The 27,336-nt window shown below is 42.3% G+C and overlaps 2 protein-coding genes across 3 annotated transcripts; one reads left to right on the top strand and one right to left on the bottom strand.

The window, feature by feature from the left end:
• Window positions 1-8,892: 8,892 nt before the first annotated feature.
• TTC4 (tetratricopeptide repeat domain 4) lies at window positions 8,893-19,140 on the bottom strand. 2 transcript variants are annotated; one of them, XM_077277607.1, is made up of 11 exons: window positions 18,998-19,140; window positions 16,865-16,985; window positions 16,513-16,630; window positions 15,608-15,769; window positions 15,283-15,360; window positions 14,747-14,871; window positions 13,607-13,693; window positions 12,486-12,700; window positions 12,305-12,389; window positions 11,499-11,581; window positions 8,893-11,252 (listed from the first exon to the last, which is right to left on the bottom strand). In XM_077277607.1, exons 2-11 carry the CDS (start codon window positions 16,967-16,969, stop codon window positions 11,132-11,134), a joined length of 1,179 nt encoding a protein of 392 aa, XP_077133722.1. In that variant the 5' UTR covers window positions 16,970-16,985; window positions 18,998-19,140; the 3' UTR covers window positions 8,893-11,131. The 2 variants fall into 2 exon arrangements, with proteins under 2 accessions (XP_077133722.1, XP_077133723.1); XM_077277608.1 differs by lacking the exon at window positions 18,998-19,140 and adding an exon at window positions 18,484-18,701 and having other exon boundaries at window positions 10,995-11,252.
• On the top strand, window positions 19,034-24,577 carry PARS2 (prolyl-tRNA synthetase 2, mitochondrial). The gene is made up of 2 exons (XM_077277606.1): window positions 19,034-19,206; window positions 23,100-24,577. Exons 1-2 carry the CDS (start codon window positions 19,086-19,088, stop codon window positions 24,494-24,496), a joined length of 1,518 nt encoding a protein of 505 aa, XP_077133721.1. The 5' UTR covers window positions 19,034-19,085; the 3' UTR covers window positions 24,497-24,577.
• Window positions 24,578-27,336: the final 2,759 nt, after the last annotated feature.

Raw genomic sequence — 27,336 nt, 5'->3', positions numbered from 1 at the left:
AAAATAATAATAATAAAAAAAAATTATATTCTGAATCACATGAGTTTTTTTTTTAGGATGGGAGGGTGATTCATTTTTGCAATAGGGTTTTAATACAAGTTTTGCACCATTTGGCTTTCACACGCTTTTTTTTTTCTGCATGTCGCTGGCTGCTGATTGAGTTAACTGATTATATATCAGTGAGCTCTTTTTGGAAAGTTAGTATCTCTTTTAACCCCTTAACCCCCAAGGGTGGTTTGCACGATAATGACCGGGCCAATTTTTACAATTCTGACCACTGTCCCTTTATGAGTTTATAACTCTGGAACGCTTCAACAGATCCTGATGATTCTGACAATGTTTTCTCATGACATATTGTACTTCATGATAGTGGTAAAATTTATTTGATATTATTTGCATTTATTGGTGAAAAAAATGAAAATTTGGCGCAAATTTTGAAAATTTTGCAATTTTACAACTTTGAATTTTTATGCCCTTAAATCACAGAGATATGTCACACAAAATACTTAATAAGTAACATTTCCCACATGTCTACTTTACATCAGCACAATTTTGGAACCAAATTTTTTTGTTTGTTAGGGAGTTATAAGGGTTAAAAGTTGACCAGAAATTTCCCATTTTTACAACATCATTTTTTTTAGGGACCACATCACATTTTAAGTCACATTGAGGGGTCTATATGATAGAAAATAACCAAGTGTGACACCATTCTAAAAACTGCACCCCTCAAGGTGCTCAAAACCACATTCAAGAAGTTTATTAACCATTCTGGTGTTTCACAGGAATTTTTGGAATGTTTAAAAAAAAATAAAATTAACATTTAACTTTTTTTCACAAAACATTTACTTCAGATCCAATTTGTTTTATTTTACAAAGGGTAACAGGAGAAATTGGCCCCCAAAAGTTGTTGTACAATTTGTCCTGAGTACGCTGATACCCCATATGTGGGGGTAAACCACTGTTTGGGCGCATGGCAGAGCTCGGAAGGGAAGGAGCGCCATTTGACTTTTCATTGCAAAATTGACTGGAGTTGAGATGGGACGCCATGTTGCGTTTGGAGAGCCCCTGATGTGCCTAATCATTGAAACCCCCACAAGTGACACCATTTTGGAAAGTAGACCCCCTAAGGAACTTATCTAGATGTGTGGTGAGCACTTTGACCCACCAAGTGCTTCACAGAAGTTTATAATGTAGACACGTAAAAATAAAAAATCATATTTTTTCACAGAAATGAACTTTTCGCCAATTTTTTATTTTCCCAAGGGTACCAGAAGAAATTGGACCCCTGAAGTTGTTGTGCAATTTGTCCTGAGTACGCTGATACCCCATATGTGCGGGTAAACCCCTGTTTGGGCGCATGACAGAGCTCGGAAGGGAAGGAGTGCCATTTGACTTTTCAATGCAAAATTGGCTGGAATTGAGATCGGACACCATGTCGTGTTTGGAGAGCCCCTGATGTGCCTAATCATTGAAACCCCCACAAGTGACACCATTTTGGAAAGTAGACCCCTTAAGGAACTTATCTAGATGTGTTGTGAGAACTGTGAACCCCCAAGTGTTTCACTACAGTTTATAACGCAGAGCCGTGAAAATAAAAAAATCTTTTTTTTTTTTCCACAAAAATTATTTTTTAGCCCCCAGTTTTTTCCAATTTGTCCTGAGTATGCCGATACCCCATATGTTGGGGTAAACCCCTGTTTGGGCGTACAGGAGAGCTTGGAAGGGAAGGAGGATTGTTTTACTTTTTCAACGCAGAATTGGCTGGAATTGAGATCGGACGCCATGTCGCGTTTGGAGAGCCCCTGATGTGCCTAAACAGTGGAAACCCCCAAATTCTAACTGAAACCCTAACCAAAACACATCCCTAACCCTAATCCCAACCCTAACCCTAACCACACCGCTAACCCGAACATGCCTCTAGCCCTAATCCCAACCACACCCCTAACCCCAACACACCCCTAACCCTAATCCCAACAATAACCCTAACCACACCCCTAACCCTAATCCCAACCATAAATGTAATCCAAACCCTAACTTTAGCCCCAACCCTAACTTTAGTCCCAACCTAACTGTAGCCCCAACCCTAACTTTAGCCCCAACCCTAACCCTAACTTCAGCCCCAGCCCTAATGCTAATGGGAAAATGGAAATATATATATTTTTAATTTTATTATTTTTACCTAACTAAGGGGGTGATGAAGGGGGGTTTGATTTACTTTTATAGCGGGTTTTTAGCAGATTTTTATGATTGGCAGCTGTCACACACTAAAAGATGCTTTTTATTGCAAAATATAGATTTTGCGTCTCCACATTTTGAGAGCTATAATTTTTCCATATTTTGGTCCACAGAGTCATGTGAGGTCTTGTTTTTTGCGGGATGAGTTGACGTTTTTATTGGTACCATTTGGGCACGTGACATTTTTTAATCGCTTTTTATTCAAATTTTTGTGAGGCAGAATGACCCAAAACCAGCTATTCATGAATATCTTCTTTTTTTTTTTTTTTTTGGGGGGGGCGTTTATACAGTTCCACTTTTGGTAAAATTGATAAAGCAGTTTTATTCTTCGGGTCAGTACAATTACAGCGATACCTCATTTATATCATTTTTTTATGTTTTGGCGCTTTTATACGATAAAAACTATTTTATATAAAAAATAATTATTTTGGTATCCCTTTATTCTGAGGAGTATAACTTTTTTATTTTTTTGCTGATGATGCTGTATGGCGGCTCGTTTTTTGCAGGACAAGATGACGTTTTCAGCGGTACCATGGTTATTTATATCTGTCTTTTTGATCGCGTTATTCCACTTTTTGTTTGGCGGTATCATAATAAAGTGTTTTTTGCCTCTTTTTTTTTTACGGTGTTCACTGAAGGGGTTAACTAGTGGGACAGTTTTATAGGTCGGGTCATTATGGACGCGGCGATACTAAATATGTGTACTTTAATTGTTTTTTTTTATTTAGATAGAGAAATGTATTTATTGGAACAATATATATATATATTTTTTTTTACACATTGAAATATTTTTTTTTTTTACTTTTTTACTTTGTCCCGGGGGGTCATGACTATATAGGGTCAGGTCCCTGATCTGACACTTTGCATTGCACTGTGTCAGATCAGCGATCACACAGGCACTGAAGGAGGCTTCCCGGCGTCTGCTCTGAGCAGGCGCTTGCAAGCCACCTCCCTGCTGGATCCGGAAGGCCCCCCGTGGCCATTTTGGATCCGGGCCTGCAGGGAGGAGGTAGGAGACCCTCGGAGCAACCCGATCACATTGCGTTGCTCCGAGGGTCTCAGGGAAGCATGCAGGGAGCCCCCTCCCTGTGCGATGCTTCCCTTTGCCGCCGGAACGCTGCAATCAGCTGACACCCGGTGGCGATCGGCCGCACTCCCCCCGTGAACGCGGCTGATCGCGCTGGACGTACTATACCGTCAGTGGGAATTAAGTCCCAGGTCACCTCTACGGGATAGTACGTCCAATGGGATTAAGGGGTTAAAGAGTTTTAACTTTTAGCTGACTTTGACCACAAGTGTTCAACTCATCAATAGAAGCATCATCACTTTATACAAATATTGATCACAATTTAGGTTTTGAATATGTAGGCCATTATTTTAATCAGGACGAAAAGATTACAGAAATTCACATAACCTTTCTACTTGGAGGATTATATTTCATCGTCACCAATAATATCATTTTTGATAATTGTACATACAGTTATGCTCAAAAGTTTACATACCCCAGCAGAATTTTTGCTTTCTTGGCCTTTTGTCAGAGACTATGAATGATAACACCAAAACTTTTTCTCCACTCATGCTTAGTGGTTGGGAGAAGCCATTTATTGTCAAACTACTGTGTTTTCTCTTTTTAAATCATAAAGACAACCCAAAACATCCAAATGAACCTGATGAAAAGTTCACATACCCTGGTGATTTTGGCCTGATAACATGCACAGAAGTTGACACAAATGGGTTTGAATGGCTACTAAAGGTAACATCCTCACCTGTGACCTGTTTGCTTGTAATCATTGTGTGCATAAAAGCTGAGTGACTTTCTGGGATCCAGACAGACTCTTGCATCTTTCATCTAGCCACTGATGTTTCTGGATTGTGAGTCATGGGGAAAGCAAAAGAATTGTCAACGGATCTCTGGGAAAAGGTAGTTGAATTGTATACAAAAGGAAAGAGATACAAAAAAGATAATCGGTAGCCAATATCCTGCAGATTTTCCAATGCTGGGGGGCACTATACCCTTATTTCTCAGCACTGTTAAAAAGCGGCGCTGAGGAATAAGTACCCTTAACCGTTAAAAGGCATATCGGTGGTCGTTAAGGGGTTAATGCAAGAATATCATATTTTGAAAACAAATAAACAAAAACAGAAAGCCCAATGGATTTTAATAATGTTCTGTTTCAGTACGTGGGAAGGATCCCCAAAGCCCTAAGCCTGGATGAGCAGTTATTATGTAGCACGGACAGATGATGTTGGTGCAGCAGAAAGATCCAGATGGAATAATGGAAGCTGTAGGTGCAAAAAGGCAAGAGGAGCAAAAGGGAATCACGGGATGTGATGAGATAGAGGTGAGCAAATGGCAGCAGACGTGACAAGGAAGCCGAGGACACTTAGTGATGAGTAACTTATGTACCGAGTTAAACAGGACTGGACTAGCAGATTTTAGCAGAACTGGTCAGTGGTACAGTTGAGCTGTGTTTGTCACATGGTGCAGTATAGCAAACCTGGCTTTGTTACAACATACAAACATACTGGCCAGTGGAAAAGCAGGGCCGAGTATGGCAGATTGCCAATGCAGAGGTGGTCTATTAGGCCGGAGGGCTTTAAGTCAGAGGTGTGTGCCGGGTTGCCATGAGAACCTGATGCGCCAAAAAACAGATAGAGTTGACGTCCAGAGGAGAAGGCAGGGTCCAGTGCTGGATCCAACAGAGGTTAGTGACAATTAAAAAGGATCCAGCATTGCTGATATACAAAAAAAAGCAGCTTATGACAATGGCCACCATTAAATATTTGCATATGTATACCTTCCTGCTGAGAAATCCATTTTTATGATACTTTTACTTGTGTTTTTTTACGTAATTGCAGCAAGCTGGCATTTGTCCCACGGGAAAAAAAAGGAAATAAAAATATCTATTTCTCAGGCGCTTTATTGGGTGACACAGGAAACCATGGGTGTATGCTGCTACTATCAGGTTATGGTTTATGTCCAAAGTGTTTTCTTTTCTTAGCGTATTATTTTGTTAAATGTGTAAAAAAAAAAAGACAAATCAGTGGCTGCAGGAGGTGATGGGGGAAAAACTCCCAAATGCAGATCCGAGAAAAACCTGTGCTCTCCAAGTAAAACAAAGTTATTTTTTTATTTTCATTTCGCACGAACAGGATAAGTATATGTGGAATGTCCTATGTATGTAAAACAGGTATAAAAAAAATCAGCATTATATTTGGAGAGTGAGGAAGTTTCTTTATTTAAATGGTCACTGTCGTTCCAATAAATGTATCTACATTTGTTAGAGGTGTATTAAATAGCAACATTGGAAATCACTTTCTTTACAGGAAACATTGTTCACTCCCTGTACTACCCCTGCCCTAAAGTGCTGGCTACAAGTCGTTCCTCCTCTGTGGCTTACTGCCCACTGCCTGTTAGGGTGAATCCATCTCCAGTAACAGGGTCTGATCTGGGGCAGGACTTTGCTTCCGCTAGGTGTGAACTGCTGTACACGGAGGAGCTGTCACGGTTCATCCTGAGTCCTTCTTCTGAGGATCTCCGTCTCATGCACAGCTTATCCATAGCACCTCTCCTATCCCACATCTTGGGACCTGCCTTTCATGCACAGCTTGTCCACAATTCTTCTTCTCCATGGCTGGGGATCTCCCTTTCATATACAGCTTAGCACTGGCCCTCTCCTGTCCCATCACTTCTCAATCTCAGGGCTTTTCTCTTTGATGCACAACCTATCCACAGTCCTTCTTGCTGCCCTTCCTCTCCACAGTCCTTCTTGCTGCCCTTCCTCTCCACAGTCCTTCTTGCTGCCCTTCCTCTCCACAGTCCTTCTTGCTGCCCTTCCTCTCCACAATCCTTCTTGCTGCCCTTCCTCTCCACAGTCCTTCTTGCTGCCCTTCTTCTCCACAGTCCTTCTTGCTGTCCTTCCTCTCCACAGTCCTTCTTGCTGTCCTTCCTCTCCACAGTCCTTCTTGCTGCCCTTCCTCTCCACAGTCCTTGCTGCCCTTCCTCTGAGTCTCCCCGCTCCTGCGCAGCTTATCTACGGTTCCTTTTCTGCCCCTCCTCGATCTCTGCATGGCCCACAACCTTTACTCCCCACACAATAGTGAAATCCCTGTCTGCTACATCTTCAGGCCCACTCAGCTGCACCATTATAATAAACGCTTTAATTTCTCCACTTTTAGCAGTAGCTCACAGAAGATTTCACTGCTTGTACCAGTTCTAGGTCTAATAATAAAACAAAAGGACAGATATATGGGTGGGATAGTAAAAAAAAAAACTTGGATCAACCAGGGAACAGTAACCATTAGCTACTCAGAATGCGGACACTCAGCTAACTCTCTCACTATGCTGTTCGCTCTATTTCCTCTCACTGTGCTGCTGTCATCTCAATCTCCCCTGGTTTTCACTGTGCTGCTGTCATCTCAATCTCCACGCTGCCTCTAACTGTGCTGTCATCTCAATCTCCTTTCTGGCTCCTACTGTGCTGTGTGCTAGCTCCAGCTTTCCTACAGACAAGAATACAGGTAGGAGGAGTTTCAGTTGAAGGCTGGCATCTCATTGGTCACTGCAGTAACGGCAGTGGTTGCAGCATGTACACACCTGTCAGTGTTCTCAAGGTATGCAACTTCCCACCAAAAGAAAATGGATGAATAGGCAACTGTGCAAAAGCTTAGAAAGTTTTTTTTTTAGGCTGATTTACAGATGAGTCTAAGGTTACACTACTAAATATTTCACAAAGGACTCCTAGTTTCTCAAGGTGCAAATTCAATACATTATCGCGCATGGAGTACTGTGTCCAGTTTTGGGCACCGGTGCTCAGGAAGGATATAATGGAACTAGAGAGTACAAAGGAGGGCAACAAAATTAATAAAGGGGATGGGAGAACTACAATACCCAGATAGATTAGCGAAATTAGGATTATTTAGTCTAGAAAAAAGACGACTGAGGGGCGATCTAATAACCATGTATAAGTATATAAGGGGACAATACAAATATCTCGCTGAGGATCTGTTTATACCAAGGAAGGGGACGGGCACCAGGGGGCATTCTTTGTGTCTGGAAGAGAGAAGGTTTTTCCACCAAAATAGAAGAGGATTCTTTACTGTTAGGGCAGTGAGAATCTGGAATTGCTTGCCTGAGGAGGTGGTGATGGCGAACTCAGTTGAGGGGTTCAAGAGAGGCCTGGATGTCTTCCTGGAGCAGAACAATATTGTATCTTACAATTATTAGGTTCTGTAGAAGGACGTAGATCTGGGGATTTATTATGATGGAATATAGGCTGAACTGGATGGACAAATGTCTTTTTTCGGCCTTACTATGTTACTTTGACATTCTAGCCAAATACTTTCCAGCTGTAATGCACATTACAACCACTAGATGGCAGATGTAACAAACCATATCGCAAAATAAGCCACTGCGACCAAGATGTAAGGTAAGGAAGAAAGCACCAATATAGGTTTACAAAATACTAGATGGTGGCCCGATTCTAATGCATCGGGTATTCTAGAATATGTATGTGTAGTGTATAGCACAGCCCACGCAGTACATTGCGCAGCCCACGCAGTACATTGCGCAGCCCACGTTGTATATTGCGCAGCCCGTTGTATATTGCGCAGCCCACGTTTTATATTGCCCAGCCCACGTTGTATAGTAATGTAGTATATTGCCCAGCCCACGTAGTATTTTGCGCAGCCCACGTAGTATATTGCGCAGCCCACGTAGTATATTGCGCAGCCCACGTTGTATATTGCGCAGCCCACGTTGTATATTGCGCAGCCCACGTTGTATATTGCGCAGCCCACGTAGTATATTGCGCAGCCCACGTTGTATATTGCGCAGCCCACGTTGTATATTGCGCAGCCCACGTTGTATATTGCGCAGCCCACATTGTATAGTAACGTAGTATATTGCCCAGCCACGTAGTATATTGCCCAGCCCATATAGCATATTGCCCAGCCCATGTAGTATATAGCAATGTGGGCATCATATCCCTGTTAAAAAAAAGAAATAAAAAAAAAAATAGTTATATACTCACCCCCGGATCCAGGCGAAGCGGTTACCGACGCTGCTCGTGCGCTCCGGTCTCAAGAGTGCATTGCGGTCTCGTGAGATGATGATGTAGCGGTCTCGAGAGACCGCTACGTCATCATCTTGCGAGATCGCAGCATGGACCGGTTACCGGAGCATCGCGAGCAGGAAAGGCCTGTTGTCGATCTGGGGGGGGGCGACGGACGGTGAGTATATAACGATTTTTTATTTTTTTTTAATTATTTTTAACATTAGATCGTTTTACTATACATAATGCATAGGCAGCATCAATAGTAAAAAGTTGGTCACACAGGGTTAATAGCAGCGGTAACGGAGTGCATTACACCGCGGCATAATGCGGTCCATTACCGCTGCCATTAACCCTGTGTGAGGGCAGACTGGAGGGGAGTACGGAGCGGGCACTGACTGCGGGGAGGAAGGGGCGGCCATTTTTTCGCCGGACTGTGCCCGTCGCTGATTGGTCGTGGCTGTTTTGCCACGACCAATCAGTGACTTGTATTCCATGACAGACAGAGGCCGCGACCAATGAATATCCATGACAGACAGACAGAAAGACGGAAGTACCCCTTAGACAATTATATAGTAGAAGCTTTAAAAAAAGGAGTAATGAAAAAAATATAAATATCTTTAATATTACATAGTTAAAAATAATAAAAACAAGTTATTTGGGAAAAGAACGTTCGTTCCTAAATGTCAGCGCCAAGCTAAGCAGTGCAACAAAAAGGAAAAGGTGGATGTCAAAAATTGGGGTGTGCAAACATGAATCAGAAGAAAAACAGATACTTTTTTCCAACGGATACTGGAAGCCTGTGCTAGCATTTCTTCTGCGGTGCTGCTATCAGTGTGTCCAGAGTGGGAGAAGAGGGTTGCATTGACAATTCAACACAATGGGCAGCACTTAGGACACATTTTATAAGTGGTCATAAACTTGTAAATAACTCATAAAAGGAATAAAGTTACGTTAAAACCAAGCACACCATTGTTTTTCTTGTGAAATTCTCAATAAGTTTGATGTGTCACATGACCCTCTTCCCATTGGAAAAAATAAAGTTGGATCCAAAATGGCCGGCTTCAAATAGGCCACGATGGTCACCACCCATGCGCGAGATCCCCGGAGCGGGCGAAATCCCGGAAGGGCACGAGAAGCCCCCGCTCAGACGCACGCCGGGAAGCACGAGAAGAGAGGTAAGTATCACGGGATCGGGCGGCTGCCGCAGTAACAACATCTTTACATATGTAGCGAAAGTATTTGGAACTTCTATAAAGAATTACTTGGAAATATCAAAATTGTCTCTTCAGAGATGAAGAGGACTAGAACTCTAGTGCCACCTATTGGAAGTAGCAATCCTAACAGTCAATGTCGACCCATTAGATTATGCAGAGCACTCTTCGTTATTTTATATACCAAATTTTATGGACCATTAGACACCTAGGTTTAGAAAGCAGAAAATAGGAAAAACATTTTTTCTATTAATTAAAATTTCCTTGGCAGTGTAAAGTTGAAGGGCCGTTATCACTAATTTTAACGTACTAGAGAATAGATTGTGAGCCTTCGCGGGCAGGGTCCTCTCTCCTCCTGTACCAGTTATGACTTGTATTGTTTAAGATTATTGTACTTGTTTTTATTATGTATACCCCTCCTCACATGTAAAGCGCAATGGAATAAATGGCGCTATAACAATAAATAATAATAATAATAATAGAGAGGTAATAAATCAGTTATTGGCATTTCTCTGCAGTGTATATTATTCACACATAGCTCTACTACATGTAAATCTGCACACATACACAGCTGTGCTACATGTACATTTACTCATACACACAGCTGTTACATGCACATTTGCATACATACAGCATTGCTACATGTACTTACAAAGCTCTGCTACATGCAAACTTGCATACACACACAGCTCTGCTACATGAACCCTTGAATACACACAGCTCTGCTACATGTACATTTACTCATACACATCTTGCAGTTCCTGATGGGACCTAAATGGCAGATTCACAAGCAGAGCAGCCGAAGGACCTTCTACTCCATTATCTGAAGGAGATATATATATATTTTATTAATATATTATTTTAACTCACCCATTTGATGCCTAAAATCTTGTCTGATGTTGTATGTTTTTTATATTTTTAACTTTGTAATAATAAAGATTATATAGATTTGTTTTTACATTTAATTATTGGGCTCTGCACTCCTTCTTGATACGTTATTTAATATTTTTGGTTCAAATAGAAGTATATATTTTTGGGACATCTCTTCATGTTGGTCTAATATATTTTTATAGTCAAACCCTTTTATAGGTTTGCGTAATCACAAGACAGCCTTCTGATTACTGGAGATCTGTAATAAAAGTAAGGCCGTGTTTTTGGCTGGTGATAAAAGATGTTTCCCCTCTTTCTATACCATGGACATTACAGAGGGGGGTTCGCTGCTAAAGCCAAGGGGAAACACTCTGGTTGACCCAAACATCATGAAAAACCACAAACTGTTAGAGGTGTTGCCCAAGATTAGAGAAACATGGCTGCTGTCTTCCAAAGTTCAACAACACTTGTAAATCGGTTGTGTTTGGTAACACAAGCCCCATACGACCTGTGGACAGGTGCGGCACCGCTTTTGGAAGAAATCAGACATGTTTTTGTAATCCTGGAATACCCCTTTAACCTCAAGACTTAGAGAAGCCAAAACAATAGGCAGTATCACTGCTGTGGTTTAGTGGTGCACGCTTCCATTGTGGTGATTCTTCTGCAAACTGCAACGATAATGAAAACAGCGCCGAAACCTCCCAAAACAATAGAGGCAGAGATTACAGCCGTCAGGTCGACATGATGTTATGTCAGAGTTCATAAAACCTTTACATAGCAGCATATCCTGTGAAGTTTTTTGTCGGAAAAATATTTTTTGCAGAAAGGGGATTGCTTAGCAAAAATGAGAAATGATGGCGTCCCGGCTTTCACACAAAACCTAGAAAAAGACAAGACAGCAATAAGTATAGTACAGCAAGGATTAACTTGTTCATTCAACACAAACGCAATATTAAAAGAGTAACTACATTTTTTTGTCTTTTTTTTTCTGAATCTTTCCAGAACAAAATTATGGACAAAATTATTATTATTTTTTTTTTTAAGTTTAGTTACTATGTAACTTAGAAAAAAACAACACACATCATTCATTCCTAAGTAGGGTGTTGTCCTACGACTGTATTCTCACCTGCTGTGCTGCAGGACCTGGAGTAATGTCTTGTCCGGATCTACCTGGTAAAAGGACTGAGACATTTCATCCTCAAAGAAGATCTGCAAAAAAAACAAAATGTTGAAATTGTAGACATTTTCCCTGCACTAGTGCATAAATCAAGCAGACTAAGCACTGGGTATACATGTTGTTCCAAAGTGATGGATACAGCCCTTTGATTTTACAGAAAAGGTTCACAGATAAGCTGAAAGCATGGTGTTTTGTTGCTGGACTCATAGTTATGAGCAGTAATTTGTGGGGGAACCTAAAAGGTGCTCAGGTCCATGGGGAAAATTAAAGGGTTGGTCCACTTTATTCTATCAGATGTGTTGGGACATGATTTTGTGGTCCTTACTGGGGATGGTGCTGTCCAGCAGCCACGTCATTAATATGTTGTCACCGGACAGGAGCCTCGCAAACTGCCTCCTACCTGACTGCATCCCTGACTTCTCTTTTGATTAGTCGGCCTGGCGTGATGTCATCGTTGACGTGTGATGTCATACCAGGCCGACTACTCATAAAAGAAGCTGTGGATGCCGGCAAGTGGTAGGGTTCCGTTCTGGGAGTAGTAGATTACCGATGTGGTCCTGTGAATCAATTTTCACCATCTCTAGTACGTACTAACATTAGGTGATACAATTTCGTCAGTGACCCCTCAGGACTTCATCAACATAGCCGCTGACGAAGGAGCCCGTCATGGGACCTGTCCGTCCGCCTCCAGCTGAAACCACTGCACATGAAAACTAAAGAAGCGACTACGTAGTAGAACAACTGTCTGTGCTGACCTCTAGGTTGTGAGCCACGTATTTTCTCTCTGTATCCCACGGTGGCAAATCCTGTGAGAACATTTCATTCAGATGATCTATAAATCTAAAAATAATAATTAAATGATGAACTGCAGAAACATGATGGAGACACCAGAAACCCCATCTAACTATATGGTGCAGTGAGAAATTCCCAGCCTACCTGGAGTCTTCCTGAAATGCAGAGATGAAGTCCGTCTGACTGTGTTCGGGGTAGAAGAACAGCACCGGCCAATGAAGGCGGCCATTCTCATCTAAAAACACTTGTGCCCCAGTCACATTTTCAGACCTGGAGATGCCATTATGTAACGTTCCCACCGTCTCTTCCTCGTCATCATCATCCTTGCTGCTTTGTTCTAGTAATTTTATTCCTCGTTCCTATAGTAAAAGTTCAATAATCATGATAATTACTTGCTCAGATAAGTGCATCCTCCCATCCATCAAAGGATTACTCATCTAGGGATATTTAGAGGGTCCTCCTATCAGAGCAAGAATTCTCCACGTCTCCAGCTGCACTGTAACTGGGCCATTCACGTCTGCAAATTGGGAGTATGCAGCTGACTGCCATTTACATGCACTAGTTTGATCAGAAGAGTGCATCTGTGATTTTTATTCCCACGCAGACTAATGGTCCGTGTGGAAAATCGGCCACATGCACTGGCTGTAATGGGTACGTATAAATACACTAGTTTGATAGTCATACTCCGAACCAAGCCAGATGTCAACACGTCCCAGAACCGTTTGACCCCATCCTGCACAGAGATGTGCACGCTCCAAGAACAGATTTAGTGAGAAGAAACGCACATAAATATAAAATGTGCATATATTATTCTGGAAGCAGTAACATGTTTAAACCACGTTCACAAGTTCAGTATTTGGTCAGTATTTTACATTAGTATTTTTCAGTGAAAACCAGGAGTGGGTGATAAATGCAGAAGTGGTGACATATTTCTATTATACTTTTCCTCTAATTGTTCCACTCCTGGTTTTGGCTTACAAATACTGATGTAAAATACTGACCAAATACTGAAGGTGTGAACGTGGGCTTAACTGATATCTGTGCGGTTACTTTCACAGTCTCCAGCCTTCTTTTCTCCAATTAAATAGACATATTTGGACCTTTATGGACGCAGCGTTACCAAACTATGAAAGTAAAAAGTAAAATGGTCCAGTACCTCAAGGGGTTAGCACAGTTTTGGGAAGCGGGACAGCGAGCGAGCTTCAGCGCCATCCTCACTGCGCATTTTCATTTATTATTATGTTTTACATGTCTAATACTCTTGCCTTAATTGCACGCAGAAGAGAATCGTTTTGGGCCTGCTTCTTCTTTTCTGTCTGTCTCAACTTCCTGGCATCTCGCTCTGCAGCCCTCTGTACATGGAGAAAGCATTTTATTTCATATCATTGATAAAAAAAAGAAAAAAAAAAGAAGAAGAAGCAAAAAAAAACAAAAAACTCCATAAAGTCAAAGAACTTGACTATGTGCAGTCTGCCCACAACCAGCATACATGCCTACACTGAGGTCCTTGTTATTACGGTATGCGATTTGCACACTTCTGATCACATTCCGACTAGACGTGTCCACCCTAGCTCAATTCACTTGTACTGAGCGAAGCTGTGGACGTCTGGTCAGCATGTGACCAAATGTACACAAATCACATACTTACAGTCACGTGACTGACTGCATCCGGCACAGGAGAATCCTGTTCAGCGCATCCAATTAGTGCTGTAAAGCAGACAGAAAGTGCTAAGAAGTGCAATATACATTGAGAAGTGTCCAGCATCCAGTGGTCTAAACTTTCAAACTTGCAGCTTTTATAAACGTTTCCATGCAGTCCATCATACGGTCAAAGCAAACATTACTAACGCATTTCAGGCACTCGATCATGGCAGCCAATGCTTGGCCAGAAATGCGCATGCAATGTGTTTTACTCACATGATAAATGTTATCAATACCTTTAAAGTGTAGCTAAACTTTGTAATTGTTTTTGGCAAGTTGTATCCCAGCACTGCTGACTGTATATAGTCCGAGTCCTGAGACCTCCACCGATTACTCGATCCAAGGATAGTACTCAGCCTATGCATGAGCAGGATGGTGTACAGACTTTCTAATGAGCCATACACCGCTGTGCTCGAGACCCCACTGAACATGAGAATGGGAATCACAAAGTCCCCTTTGTGAATGAAGTGTTAAAGAGCCTGACAAGGGCTTACCAACGCTTCATTCACCCAGGAGCCACAGTGGAGTCTCAGCAGACGGACCCACACCAATCATTCATTTATCGCTGATTATTTATGGGACAACCCCTTTAACATTTCCAAAATTCGATGACTATAAATCAAACATAGTATTATTTTTATATGTAACTGATAACCATATACACATCGGCCCTGCAGTAGGCCCAGCTATTCATTTTTACTTACATGAAGTTTATCCGCTTTCGTCCTCATTTCCAAAAGTTTCTTCTCCGTTGGACTGATCTGTAAGCCTTCATCGCACCATTTCAAAGCTTCAGAGTAATTCTTAATTTCCATGTAGCACAGAGCACCTAAAACAGGACACATGGAGCATCCAGCATCAACTTACAACATTAAATCGGATAAGGCACCAAACATATGCTTTTATTTTTATTCCCTAAAAACAGTTAGAAAAAAAGTAAAATAAACAGTCCTATATTCAATCTATAAAACCAAACATCTGGAACTCTCTGGCCGCGAGGCCCCTAAGAGTCGCAGATCGGCCCCACTGTTCTGCCTTCAGTAAAACATCATAGAGCAATCCGTACGTGCGCTGGTTGATAATAGTTAGGACTGTGCTTGGTGGGGTGGGTGTCGGTAAGAGAATAATAATTTTTGGAACTGCAAAAAACTAAAGAAACAATAACATCCCCCACAAAAAAAAATAAAAGAAAACAAACAAACAATGATGATTAAGATGATGTTTATTTTGGACTAATTACCTCGAATCACTGCCTTTAAATGGTCCGACTTCTGCTTTCTTGCAGCAATTGCATCATTAAGAGAGGAGCGGTAGTTGCCTGGAGAGAACGGAACAACTTGGTTTATTTTGACAAATAAAAAATTGAATGAACGTGTTCAGATAAGGTGTTATCTGAGCATGCTCGTGGGCTAACAAACGTGTCTTCAGCATGCTCGAATAATATATTCGATTCCTCGCAGCTGCATGTTGCCCAACCCTAATATCTGCATCTTATGAAAAATATGTATGCAATATGTTTTATGATCAGATCATCTTTTTTCATTGTGGTCAACATACACACTCACCTAGATAAAACTGAGCCGCTGCCCGGTTGGTGTACAGCACCGCGTTCAGCTCTGCATCCTTACAACTCTTTTTGATGCCTTCTGTGTAAGCGACGATGGCTTTCTTGTAATTCTTTTCTTTGAAGTAGTCATTTCCCTCTTCTTTATAGGATTTGGCTTGTTCTGCGCAATCAAGGTTAAAGGGATTGTATGACATCACAAAAAAACATTGCTCTTCTCCATCAACTGGATCTGGCATTACGGCTCTTGCCGAACCAGAGCCCTGCAAACCACATCCTACCTGGGCCAGGGTCCTGCAAATCGATTCTTTCATCTCTAGCATATAAGTTTTCCAGGTTCTCCTCCTGCACCATCCTCACAGCCTGCACTGATCTTCTGTCCATCAAACAGCTGCTGATGGAGGAGCCTGTGTCCTGACCTGTCCATCAACCTCCTTCAATTTAAATAGACCGCACTCAGGAAACCGTTTATTTATTTTTTTTTATCGGAGGTGGTTGATGGACAGGTGGGGTCACATGCTTGTCCGCAGGCAGTATAAAAAGCTATGCAGTCTGTGAGGAAGGAGGAGAACCTTTAATAGTTATATATTATTAGGTGCCATAAAATCCTGTCCCCCAAACACTTATATTAAAAAAAAAAAAATATATATATAAGCAGACCACCCCTTTAAGTAGTTTTCCAGCCTGTGTTGCCAACGTGAACCAGGCATGTCAACATCTAGAGTATACTGGAAAATGATGAACTATTAAATGGCCAGACTGGAATAGTAAGGAAAAAAATCCATATTCACTGCCAGCAATCAGAGATCTTACATATAGTAGGAAAATAAGACAGTATAGTAAAAACGTGCACATAATTATGTGCAAAATAATTACACCTTATGCACATGCCGCTGCAAACAATACCTTCAGGGGAGCGATCATTGTCAAAGAGCATAGACTGGAGGCAGGCCAGGTCCGGGGCTTTCTCTGGGTCAATTTCATCCGGAGCTTTCTTCATAAACATAGGAATCTTCTCAAACTCCTACAGTGGATGTAGAAAATGAAGGTTACATCTCGGAATCTCACACACCAGGCCATATAACATCTGCTGTACTCTCCCAGTAAGTATTACAGCTCCTACCGTGGTACGGTATGGATTGTGTAGGTAAAGGTATGCAGTCCACCCGATGTGTACGAGGGAGAGTTATATCGCCCGACTCTGGTGGGACTATGATGAGTGTAGAATACAATCATCACCTAATAAGTCAGCACTCACCTCCTGCCAGTTGTCCTCATTGAACGCCCCCTTGTATTTCTGCGTTTGGAATTTATCCATAAACTGGTCCATGACTTCATCTTCCTCCGGCTGCTTCGGATCCATGACAGCGCAGGATTTCCTGTAAAATACAGACATCCAAGTGTTTTTATATATATTTTAATTAATTTTGCTTGCAAGAGACAACAAGTATTTGAGAACATTTGGATGTGCGAGGGCCTGTATGATTACTGACTGCAGCATTCATCACTTTTATAGTGATCCCACCTGATCAGACTCATGGCCACCCCTGCACTCATCCTCCTACTAGACAGGGCAGGGGTCAGGGACCCATATCCTGGTGCTCTGCTTCCATATTTACGGAGGGGGGGGGAACCTAACATCAAAAGCACCCCATAGGTCACATATCAAACAGTTTGCACTCCCATCTACCATACAATACTGCAATACACTGCATCTTCTATGCAGGGAGCTGCAATAGGGCAAGAGAAGCCCACACCATATATTGGCTCGTCGTTAAAGGGGAAAATAAAGCTGCCATTGGACATCCCCTTTTAAAACCAGATAGGCACAATATAAACCAGGGGAGGCATATTCTCAGGGACCACAGTACTCAGACCAGCAGCCTTGTTTTGCAGGACCTTAAAATTGCTCCTTACGTGGAGAGTGCGTGCACGCAGATCTGATCTATATGCAGCAGTGTCGGCATCTCCAATGTGATACATATACAGCAGTCTCGGAGTGTCCAATGTGATACATATACAACAGTCTCGGAGTCTCCTATGTGATACATATACAACAGTCTCGGAGTCTCCTATGTGATACATATACAGCAGTCTCGGAGTCTCCTATGTGATACATATACAGCAGTCTCAGAGTCTCCTATGTGATACATATACAGCAGTCTGAGAGTCTCCCATGTGATACATATACAGCAGTCTGAGAGTCTCCTATGTGATGCATATACAGCAGTCTCGGAGTCTCCTATGTGATGCATATACACCAGTCTCGGAGTCTCCTATGTGATACATATACAGCAGTCTCTTCTCTGTGTCTCCTATGTGATAGATACAGCAGTGTCGGTGTCTCCTATGTGATGTATATGTAACGTGGTGCAAGGCGGTAACTGTGAGTGAGGTACTCATCTATTATGCCCTGGCACATTACATGAAGGTGGGGTCCTGGCTGGGTGTGTGGATTTGTGCTGTGAGGGAGCTACGCCCATGCAGGCAGCATGAAACCAGTTCAAAACAAACCTTTTACTGAACATTACCTTGGGGAGGGATATATATACCTATATACAGTAGATAGCGGGCACATATCTTTACAAACATTTCCCTGATAATGCGTAACATTTTCCTCACACAAATTCAATCCCTTTCTCTTCACTTGCTCTCTGTCTTCACTCTTCCTCACTACTTCACCACAACCCAGCTCAACACCACAGTACAGATAGTGAGAGTCCTTTACTCGACCCGCGGTTCTGCGTATTCTTTCCCCTTAGGGGAACTATGGTGCCAGTATGGCCGGTACGTATCTTCTCTTCTGATGCTCCGTTACACCTGCCCTGGGCACTTCTCCATCTTGCGTACTCTGTCCTGTCTAGCCCCAACCGTTACCTTTCGGCGTTATAAACTCTGAGCCTTTCTGCTCAGCATCCTCTTCCAGGACCCGTCTCCCAAAAAAAATTATTCTGTCTCTCGGTCACTAGTCCTCGTTTCCGCTCTGGATCACACTCTCTCTTTTTCCTGGTCTCCTCTCACTTCTAGGGACACCCACGAAATGCAGCACTGCTCACTCCAGACCTTAGGTCTCTTGTCTCTACACTCTGGGCCCTATCTCTTTCCCTTCAGCTTAGCCTCTCCCACTCTGGGCTAGTCCCAAAGTTAACTCTAACTGTCCCTGTTACCTATCTTCTGCTGGGCAGAACTCAGCCTAGTCACCAACAACACAGATCACTACGCATCTGTTCCCACTGCTGTACACCAATGCAATGATAGTACTGACTCAGAGCTACTGCAAACGAGAAGGCCTGCAAGTCAGAAAGAGCTACCACATGGATGCCATGCTGGTACATGTAGTTCTTCTAACAGGGCAGCGCAATGCCCATGTATGAGACAAATAAGAGCCTACCTGGTGAAATTAACCGCTGCACTAGGTCTTCAGTCCTCCAGCACGCTCTCAGGTGTCGCTCTTCTGTCTCACACTTCCGGTCTTCTCCATGGTTCCACGTGTGCCTCGCAGTGCACCGCGCTTTCCGTTCCCCCATGTGTTTCCGGTGTACGTCTTCCGGGTTCTTTTACCCTTGGATATTGGCGCTGACAGCCCGGTATCTGATAACGGTGAGCAGTGCTGGGAACATAGGGCAAGGGGCAATGTTCCCTGTGTGATGTGTGCGCAGCTGCCCTGCAGGGTGTCATGGCTGCCGTGTCTCAGGCATCAGCAGTCTTGACTTCTTTTGTGTTAACCCTTTCAAGTCCTCTCTGCTTTTGTTGTCACTGCAGTGTATTCTAGCAGAAATTGTGCAAATAAATGCACCCATGTCATCCATGAAAGGGCCGGGTGTAAGTGACCCCTCTGGTGACCCAGTCCCGGGGAGCCTGTCTTCACTTACAGTTTTCTTCTCCTCTTCTTTTAAGAGCTGTAACTTTATCTTTGTCGTTTCATAGCTATGTGTCAGGTCTTGTTTTTTTTGCTGTACGAGCTATAATTTTCCTCATTAACGCTTTTTTTTTGTGGGAGTCGAAGTGAGGAAAAGCAAGTTACTCTGTCGCCTCATTGGGGGACACAGGACCATAGTTTTTGCTTAGTGTAGCATAGGAGGCACACCTAAAATTTCGTACAACAGGATTATTATTATTATTATAGGGTCCCCGGACATGGGGAATAGCCATCTCAACTTCAACCGGGCACCCTATAATAGGGGGCCGAGGAAGGAGCCATGCCGGGAGTCTCGCAGGAGACCCACTTTTCTTCATCTGTAATCCCGTCGTACGAAATTTTAGGTGTGCCTCCTATGCGACACTAAGCAAAAACTATGGTCCTGTGTCCCCCAACTAGATCCTAAGAGAAAGAGATTTTACGGTGAGTACACAAAATTCTCCTTTTTCTGCAATTTGCCTTACATTTTCAGCGTTCACTGTGTGGGGTAAATATTATGATACTGTATTAGTTCAGACACACAGCAATGCCACTTTTTGTTTTACATTCCGGGAAAAGGGAGTGATATGAATATATATATATATTATTTTTTTTACACATTTTGTGTGGGATCTTCTAGGGGTCTTAAATGAGGGATCTCTACAATACACTGCAATACTGTAATATTATAATATTGTAAAATTACAGATCCATGAGTAGAAACATGCACGCCACACACCTTCCTGCTATTCCCCCATTCTTCCCATCCCTCCCCCAGACACACCCATGGATAAGAATGGCTCTATTCCATATTTAAAAAAAAAAATCCTTGTGTTTTAAACTTGTACACTCCCTTTAAATGCAGCCACATACTGCTTGGGCATAGGGTAGTGTGCCAAATGTCCCCCTCTGCTATGCTGAAAAGAGGAGTGGGCTCATTGTGAGATGGGGCGTATATTTTTCAGGCATGTCTTGAGCTTGTTTTATTGAATTAATGAAGAAAGAGTGCACTACTGTCCAGAGTATTTAGAACAGAGTGCAATACCTAGTTCGTGCAACAATAATGTATGAAAACAGAAAAAAGACTGAACTAATAATAGTATGCACATCCTCATAGTAAAATTGGAAAACCTTTATTTCACCTTAAACACAATAACTATAAAAAACATTTAAAATACTGATTACAACTCGTGTGCTAATAACGTATCTTCGGCATACTTAAAAAAATATGTTTGAGTCCCCACACTTGCATGTCTCGCGGTTGTTCAACAATCGTAACACATGCAGGGACCGCCTGTTTGTTAGGTATCCCTACATGTGTTGTGGCTGATGAACAGCCGTGAGATTTGCAGCCACGGGGACTTGAACATAGTATTCAAGCATGCTGAAGATACTCTTTTAGCACATGAGCATGCTCGCACATCACTAATCAGCACATCTTTACATATGACAGTAGTGGTATGGCTGTATAGGCACTTGTCCCATAATAAAAGTGATACCTGTTTTGCAGAGATCTCATGTCCAAGTCATGACATATCTACTGTAGCAACCATATGCTAATCAGGCTGGAAGTGCACTAGGGGCATGTCAGTACACTCCAAATAAGCAGTCTATGTACACTGACGCCCCCAGTGAATTTCCAGCTTGGTATGCAAATGGTTACTACACTAGATATCTCATGACTGGCACGTTGGATCTCTACAAACAAGGTATTGTTTTCATTAGGAGACAACCACGTACACAGCCATACCACTACTAACCTATGTAAAAATGTGCTGACAAGTTCCATTTAACGCATTGTGCACTGTGACATGTTTCCCTACATTTTGCAACAGTGGTGCAAGTGAAACCTTCCATTGAGACCACCAAATCTAAAAGCTCTCTCTTCTTGGGTAAAAGTCTTAGAAAAAATGTTTGTGGCTGAGGTGCAAGACCTATAGACAGGTGTGCATCTGCTGGGGAAAGGGAAACATTTTTTTGTACAGTCATGGCCAAAAATTTTGAGAATGAGACAAATATTAATTTTTCCAAAGTCTACTGCTTCATTTTTTCTAATGGCAATTTGCATATACTCCTGAATGTCAGAGTGATCAGCTTAACAGCAATTACTGTACTTGCAAAGTCAATATTTGCCCAGAAAATGAACTTTAACCCCCAAAACACATTTCAACATCATTGCAGTCCTGCCTTAAAACGAGCAGCTAACATCGTTTTAGTGATTGATCCATTAACACAGGTGTGGGTGTTGATGAGGACAGGGCTGGTGATCAATCAGTCATCATTAAGTAAGAATGACATCACTGGCCACTTTAAAAGGAGGCTGGTGCTTGGTATCATTGTTTCTCTTCAGTTAACCATGGTTATCTCTAAAGAAACACGTGCAGCCATCATTGCACTGCACAAAAATGGCCTAACAGGGAAGAGTATCGCAGCTACAAAGATTGCACCTCAGTCAACAATCTATCGCATCAAGAACTTCAAGGAGAGAGCTTCCATTGTTGCAAAAAAGGCTCCAGGGCGCCCAAGAAAGACCAGCAAGCGCCAGGACCGTATCTTAAAACTGTTTCAGCTGCGGGATCAGACTCCCAGCAGTGCCGAGCTTGCTCAGGAATGGCAGCAGGCTGGTGTGAGTGCTTCTGCATGCACTGTGAGGTGGAGACACTTTGAGCAAGGCCTGGTTTCAAGGAGGGCAGCAAAGAAGCCACTTCTCTCCAGAAAAACCATCAGGGACTGACTGATTTTCTGCAAAAGGTACAGGGAGTGGACTGCTGAGGACTGGGGCAAAGTCATTTTCTCTGATGAATCCCCTTTTCGATTGTTTGGGACATCTGGAAAACAGCTTATTCGGAGAAGAAGAGGTGAGCGCTACCACCAGTCTTGTCTCATGCCAACTGTAAAGCATCCTGAAACCATTCATGTGTGGGGTTGCTTCTCAGCCAAGGGAATCGGCTCACTCACAGTCTTGCCTAAAAACACAGCCATGAATAAAGAATGGTACCAGAATGTCCTCCAAGAGCAACTTCTCCCAACCGTCCAAGAGCAGTTTGGCGCCCAACAATGCCTTTTCCAGCATGATGGAGCACCTTGCCATAAAGCAAAGGTGATAACTAAATGGCTCATGGAACAAAACATAGAGATTTTGCGTCCATGTCCTGGAAAATCCCCAGATCTTAATCCCATTGAGAACTTGTGGTCAATCATCAAGAGACGGGTGGACAAACAAAAACCAACAAATTCTGGCAAAATGCAAGCATTGATTATGCAAGAATGGACTGCTATCAGTCAGGATTTGGTCCAGAAGTTGATTGAGAGCATGCCAGGGAGAATTGCAGAGGTCTTGAAGAAGAAGGGTCAACACTGCAAATATTGACTTGCTGCATTAACTCATTCTAACTGTCATTATAACCTATTGGTACTCATAATATGATTGCAATTATATTTCTGTATGTGATATAAACATCAGACAAACACTAATAAAAACCAGAGGGCAGCAGATCATGTGAAAATATAATTTTGGTGTCATTCTCAAAACTTTTGGCTATGACTGTATATTTGTGATCAATGTGATGGATTATTGACTTTTTGTATTTTTCAGAGTTTGTGATGAGGAGGCTGCTGTGGTCATCACTACCCCATCTAGTGGCCATCAGAGCGTATGGCAATGACTCATCCAGAGTTAGGCGCCACCTGCTGTCCAGGATTTACCAGCCAGGAAATCTGTGGACAGAAAACTCGTCTGAAATTCAAGCCAAACCAAACGAGCCCTCCAGTAAGAGTCAGAGACTTATGTTCAAAGCAGGATTAATCCGACCCACCAGTCCCGGATGTTTCCACTATTTGCCCCATACTGTACGCTCAATGGAGAAGCTCATTAGGCTGATAGATCGGGCTATGCAGGAGATCGGAGGGCAGAAGATTGACATGGCGACTCTTTGCTCAGCAACTCTGTGGAAGCAAAGTGGACGCTGGGATCTGGTGGGAAAAGAGCTGCTGTGTTTGATGGACAGACACAATCAGGAATACTGCTTAGGGCCCACACATGAAGAGTCCGTCACCAATTTAGTCGCCGCAGAGGGCGGCATCAGCTACAAGCAGCTTCCTCTTCTGCTGTACCAGATCACCCGGAAATTCAGAGATGAAAAGAGGCCGTGCTTTGGTTTGCTGCGCGGCAGGGAGTTTTACATGAAGGACATGTACACGTTTGATCTAACAGAGGAAGCCGCCTACGTGACGTATAACAACGTGTGCGATGCCTACTCTAATATATTCCGCACCCTTGGCATGAAACATGTGAAAGTCCAAGCAGATACGGGAAATATAGGGGGCAAAATGTCGCATGAGTTTCACCTCCCTGCCGGTATCGGTGAGGACAGGCTGATGGTCTGCGGCAGCTGTGATTTTGCCGCCAACATAGAGACATTGCATCCAGATGAGAGAAGTTGTCCTAGTTGTAAAGGTGAGCTGGCAGAAAGTAAGGGCATCGAGATCGGGCACACCTTCTACCTCGGGACCAAGTACTCGCAGGTTTTCAATGCCGTATGTCACGATGCCCAGAACAAACCTGTTGTGGCCGAAATGGGCTGCTATGGCATTGGCGTTTCACGGCTGTTGGCGGCATCTATAGAAGTTCTTTCTGCTGAGGAGGAAATTCACTGGCCAAGTCTGATTGCCCCATACCAGATTTGTCTCATTCCCCCTAAAAAGGGAAGCAAGGAGACGGCGGCATCATTGGTCGCGGAGGAACTGTACGACTCTATATGCGCCATTCCTCACATGAGAAATGAGGCCGTCTTAGATGATAGAGATCATTTAACTATTGGAAAAAGGGTAAAGGAAGCTCACATGATGGGTTACCCCCATGTTATTGTCATAGGCAAGAAGGCTTTAGAGAGCCCCTCGCTGTTTGAAGTGCGCAATCACAGGACTGGTGAAGTGCAGTTTCTTTCTAAAGACGAAGTGTTAGGCTTTATACAGTCAATTCATGTCATCTAGAATATTTTGTAAGTAAACTTATAAAATGATTGTATACTAATAAAAAAAAATCTGGGTTTTTCCTACCTTGCTCAATCCCTTGTTTGATGTTTAATGGTCGAGACCACCGGAGCCGCAGGGGAGTGTAATAATAATAATAATAATTTTATTTATATAGCGCCAACATATTCCGCAGCGCTTTACAATTATAGAGGGGACTTGTACAGACAATAGACATTACAGCATAACAGAAATCACAGTTCAAAACAGATACCAGGAGGAATGAGGGCCCTGCTCGCAAGCTTACAAACTATGAGGAAAAAGGGGGGACACGAGAGGTAGATGGTAACAACTGCTTTCGTTGTTCGGACCAGCCATAGTGTAAGAATCAGGTGTTCATGTAATGCTGCATGAACCAGTGTAACAGTAAGTAACACTTCATTATCTCTTGAGAACTGTTAGAAAACCCCTTTAAAGATTTATTTCCATTGTAGCATGCTATCACGTATCCTATTGTGTTAGGGAATAACCTCTTAAATGTCAAACTAGGGGTTCTCCTTAAAGGTGAACCTGTCATGCAAAAAAATATTAACATGCTGATAAGAGGTTCATCTGCAGACTAATAGCATTCTGAAGCTGCTCGGCTGCTGCACTGAAAGCCCAGCTAATTGGAGGAAATGAACTTTATTTTTCACGGCAGCCTCTGACTTTCAGTTATAGAGGCGCAGCTTCAGTCACCGCTCTTTAAGTAGTTAGCTGCGGCTGTAACTGCGCCTGGTTCTTCCATGAATATATAATGTACCATTATCCAGCAGGTATTAAGAATTGTAAAGTTGGGCCTACATGCTTCACCCTGCCTATGTGTTGTACAGTACACTTCGGATTATTACCACTACAATACAATTTTTGACCATCTGGAATCATATCTTTCACCCTATTTTGTGGTTATGAGTTTTTTTATTATATTTCATGATCTGTCTGTGGTGCATATATCGTTACTTTTACCTTGGACTTTGTGTCCCAGTGTGTTTTGCTATGACATTTTGACCACCCGTACACTGGTGTCCATTCGTGGCTATGTATATATTTTTTGCTATACCTTTTACCTTTATGCTTTCTGCAGTGAATTTTTTTGCTCTTTAACACTTTCTCCTTCTTATCCCTCTTAAGATTTTTTATGTGATAATTTATTCAGTAAAATTCATTTTTCCATTTAGTCGCCTTGGCTTCCATTTCTTTTTGGGTTTTCTATTTGTTTGGAACTGTGATCTTCATAGGACCAGTTCTTTCTTGGGTACTTTTCTTTCACGATGCATGGATCTTAACTTTTTCGCCATTTTTCTATTTCTCTTTTTATTATATTGGGGAAAAATGTAAGAAAAATAGGAAATTGCGTGGATATTTTTCACACATATGTATTTTATTTTATATACTTTGCACTCCCCATAAGGTCTTAAAAGACCATTAGGAGGAGGCATTTTAACATATTAATACATTCTTTTTGTTGATCATTTCTCCTGTTACTAGAGCTAGTTTATTAGGCCCAGTTACAGAGGAAATTAATCCACTCAGCAGCTCCTGCTCCTTCCCTGCACCCAACAATCACATGATCACTGGGTCGGGCGGAGGAAGCAGGGTAAGTGTTTCCTTCTCCATATACACAGCACAAGTTTAGTGCTGTGTATACAGAGATCGAGTAGGTAAGCATGTTAATAAACCATCTTTCTTCTCTGGAAATTCTGACTGTGTCTGCCGGCTTCCTACCTGCACAGCTGCACGATTTCGTGCAAACTGATAACTAGGCATTGACTTTTTTGACACTTTTGCAGAGTAAAGTATACACTGCCTAGACAATTATATTGTGTGCACAGTCTAGTTGTACTTAAAGGGAATGTATCATCAGAGAAAAACTTTTTTTAAATGAAAAAGTAATAAATTAGAAATCTTACAATGTCATATTGGTCACTGCAGCTATTCTAAACCCACACTTCCTATTTCAGAAAATCCTCATGTACATTAGCCGCAACAAACAGACTCTGACCCTATATTTTATATTGATGCATCTAATGGGCTTGTGCAAAGGTCTTTGTGAAGGAGGTTGGGGGAAGCAGGGTCAGCTGAGACATCGCCTGTTGTGGTTGTTGGATCCTGTGTGTAGAGTTGTTACTTGTCATTGCACACCTACCTCTGATGATAATGAGACTTATGAAAGAACAGGAAGTTTGAGTGTAAAACAACCTCAATGTCCAGTTTGAGAATTGAACGATTGCTCATTTTGTTTAATACAAATTGTGATGTGAATAAAATAAACACATTGTTAAACAGTTTAAAAAAAATATACAAAAACCTGATTTAAACCATGTCATCTAATGATGGCTTCCCTTCCCTGTTTGCATAACCTTACTGCCTCCTGTATGTTCTTAATTTTCCTACAAAAAAAAAGTTGAGTGCATGCTTTTTATTGCACAGTAAACATATGGTCGGGTATTTTAATTTCAGTGTGTCCGTGCTTTTCTTTATTCCAGATTTTAATCACAGCTTTAAAACCAACGATAAATGTGCCACGATTCTTCATGCCAGAGAAGGACAATTGTGTCGCTGACGTGTTTCTGGTCAGTGACTGATCTGTATGTTTCTTGGCAACGTCTTTGGATGTAGGACAAAGTAATTATTTGTGTCTCAAGCATAATGTGCTACTGCAAGTTCCATATGTGTGAACCAAACTACGTGTGGCGGGGAAGAACGCGACTGCAGTTGTCGGCTGGACGTTCAGCCAGTGCAGGTGACATTTGGTTACTCAGAAGGTCTCTAAAATCTAAGAACTAGCTCCCTTACATTCCTATCCTTATTTTTCACTCATT

The sequence above is a fragment of the Ranitomeya variabilis genome, chromosome 8, assembly GCF_051348905.1.
Source record: "Ranitomeya variabilis isolate aRanVar5 chromosome 8, aRanVar5.hap1, whole genome shotgun sequence".
NCBI lineage: Eukaryota > Metazoa > Chordata > Amphibia > Anura > Dendrobatidae > Ranitomeya > Ranitomeya variabilis.
Note: the sequence above shows the minus strand (reverse complement) of the source record. Positions and strands in the feature narration are given on the sequence as shown.

What these genes read in the sequence shown, in the direction of transcription:
- PARS2 (XM_077277606.1), top strand. Translation starts at nt 19,086, where the DNA reads ATGGTTCCACGTGTGCCTCGCAGTGCACCGCGCTTTCCGTTCCCCCAT. An exon ending in CAGCCCGGTATCTGATAACG is followed by an intron (nt 19,207 to 23,099) that starts GTGAGCAGTGCT and finishes TGTATTTTTCAG; the next exon opens with AGTTTGTGATGAGGAGGCTG.
- TTC4 (XM_077277607.1), bottom strand. Translation starts at nt 16,969, where the DNA reads ATGGATCCGAAGCAGCCGGAGGAAGATGAAGTCATGGACCAGTTTATG. An exon ending in ATGAGGACAACTGGCAGGAG is followed by an intron (nt 16,631 to 16,864) that starts GTGAGTGCTGAC and finishes CATCCACTGTAG; the next exon opens with GAGTTTGAGAAGATTCCTAT. An exon ending in AGCGGCTCAGTTTTATCTAG is followed by an intron (nt 15,361 to 15,607) that starts GTGAGTGTGTAT and finishes CGTTCTCTCCAG; the next exon opens with GCAACTACCGCTCCTCTCTT.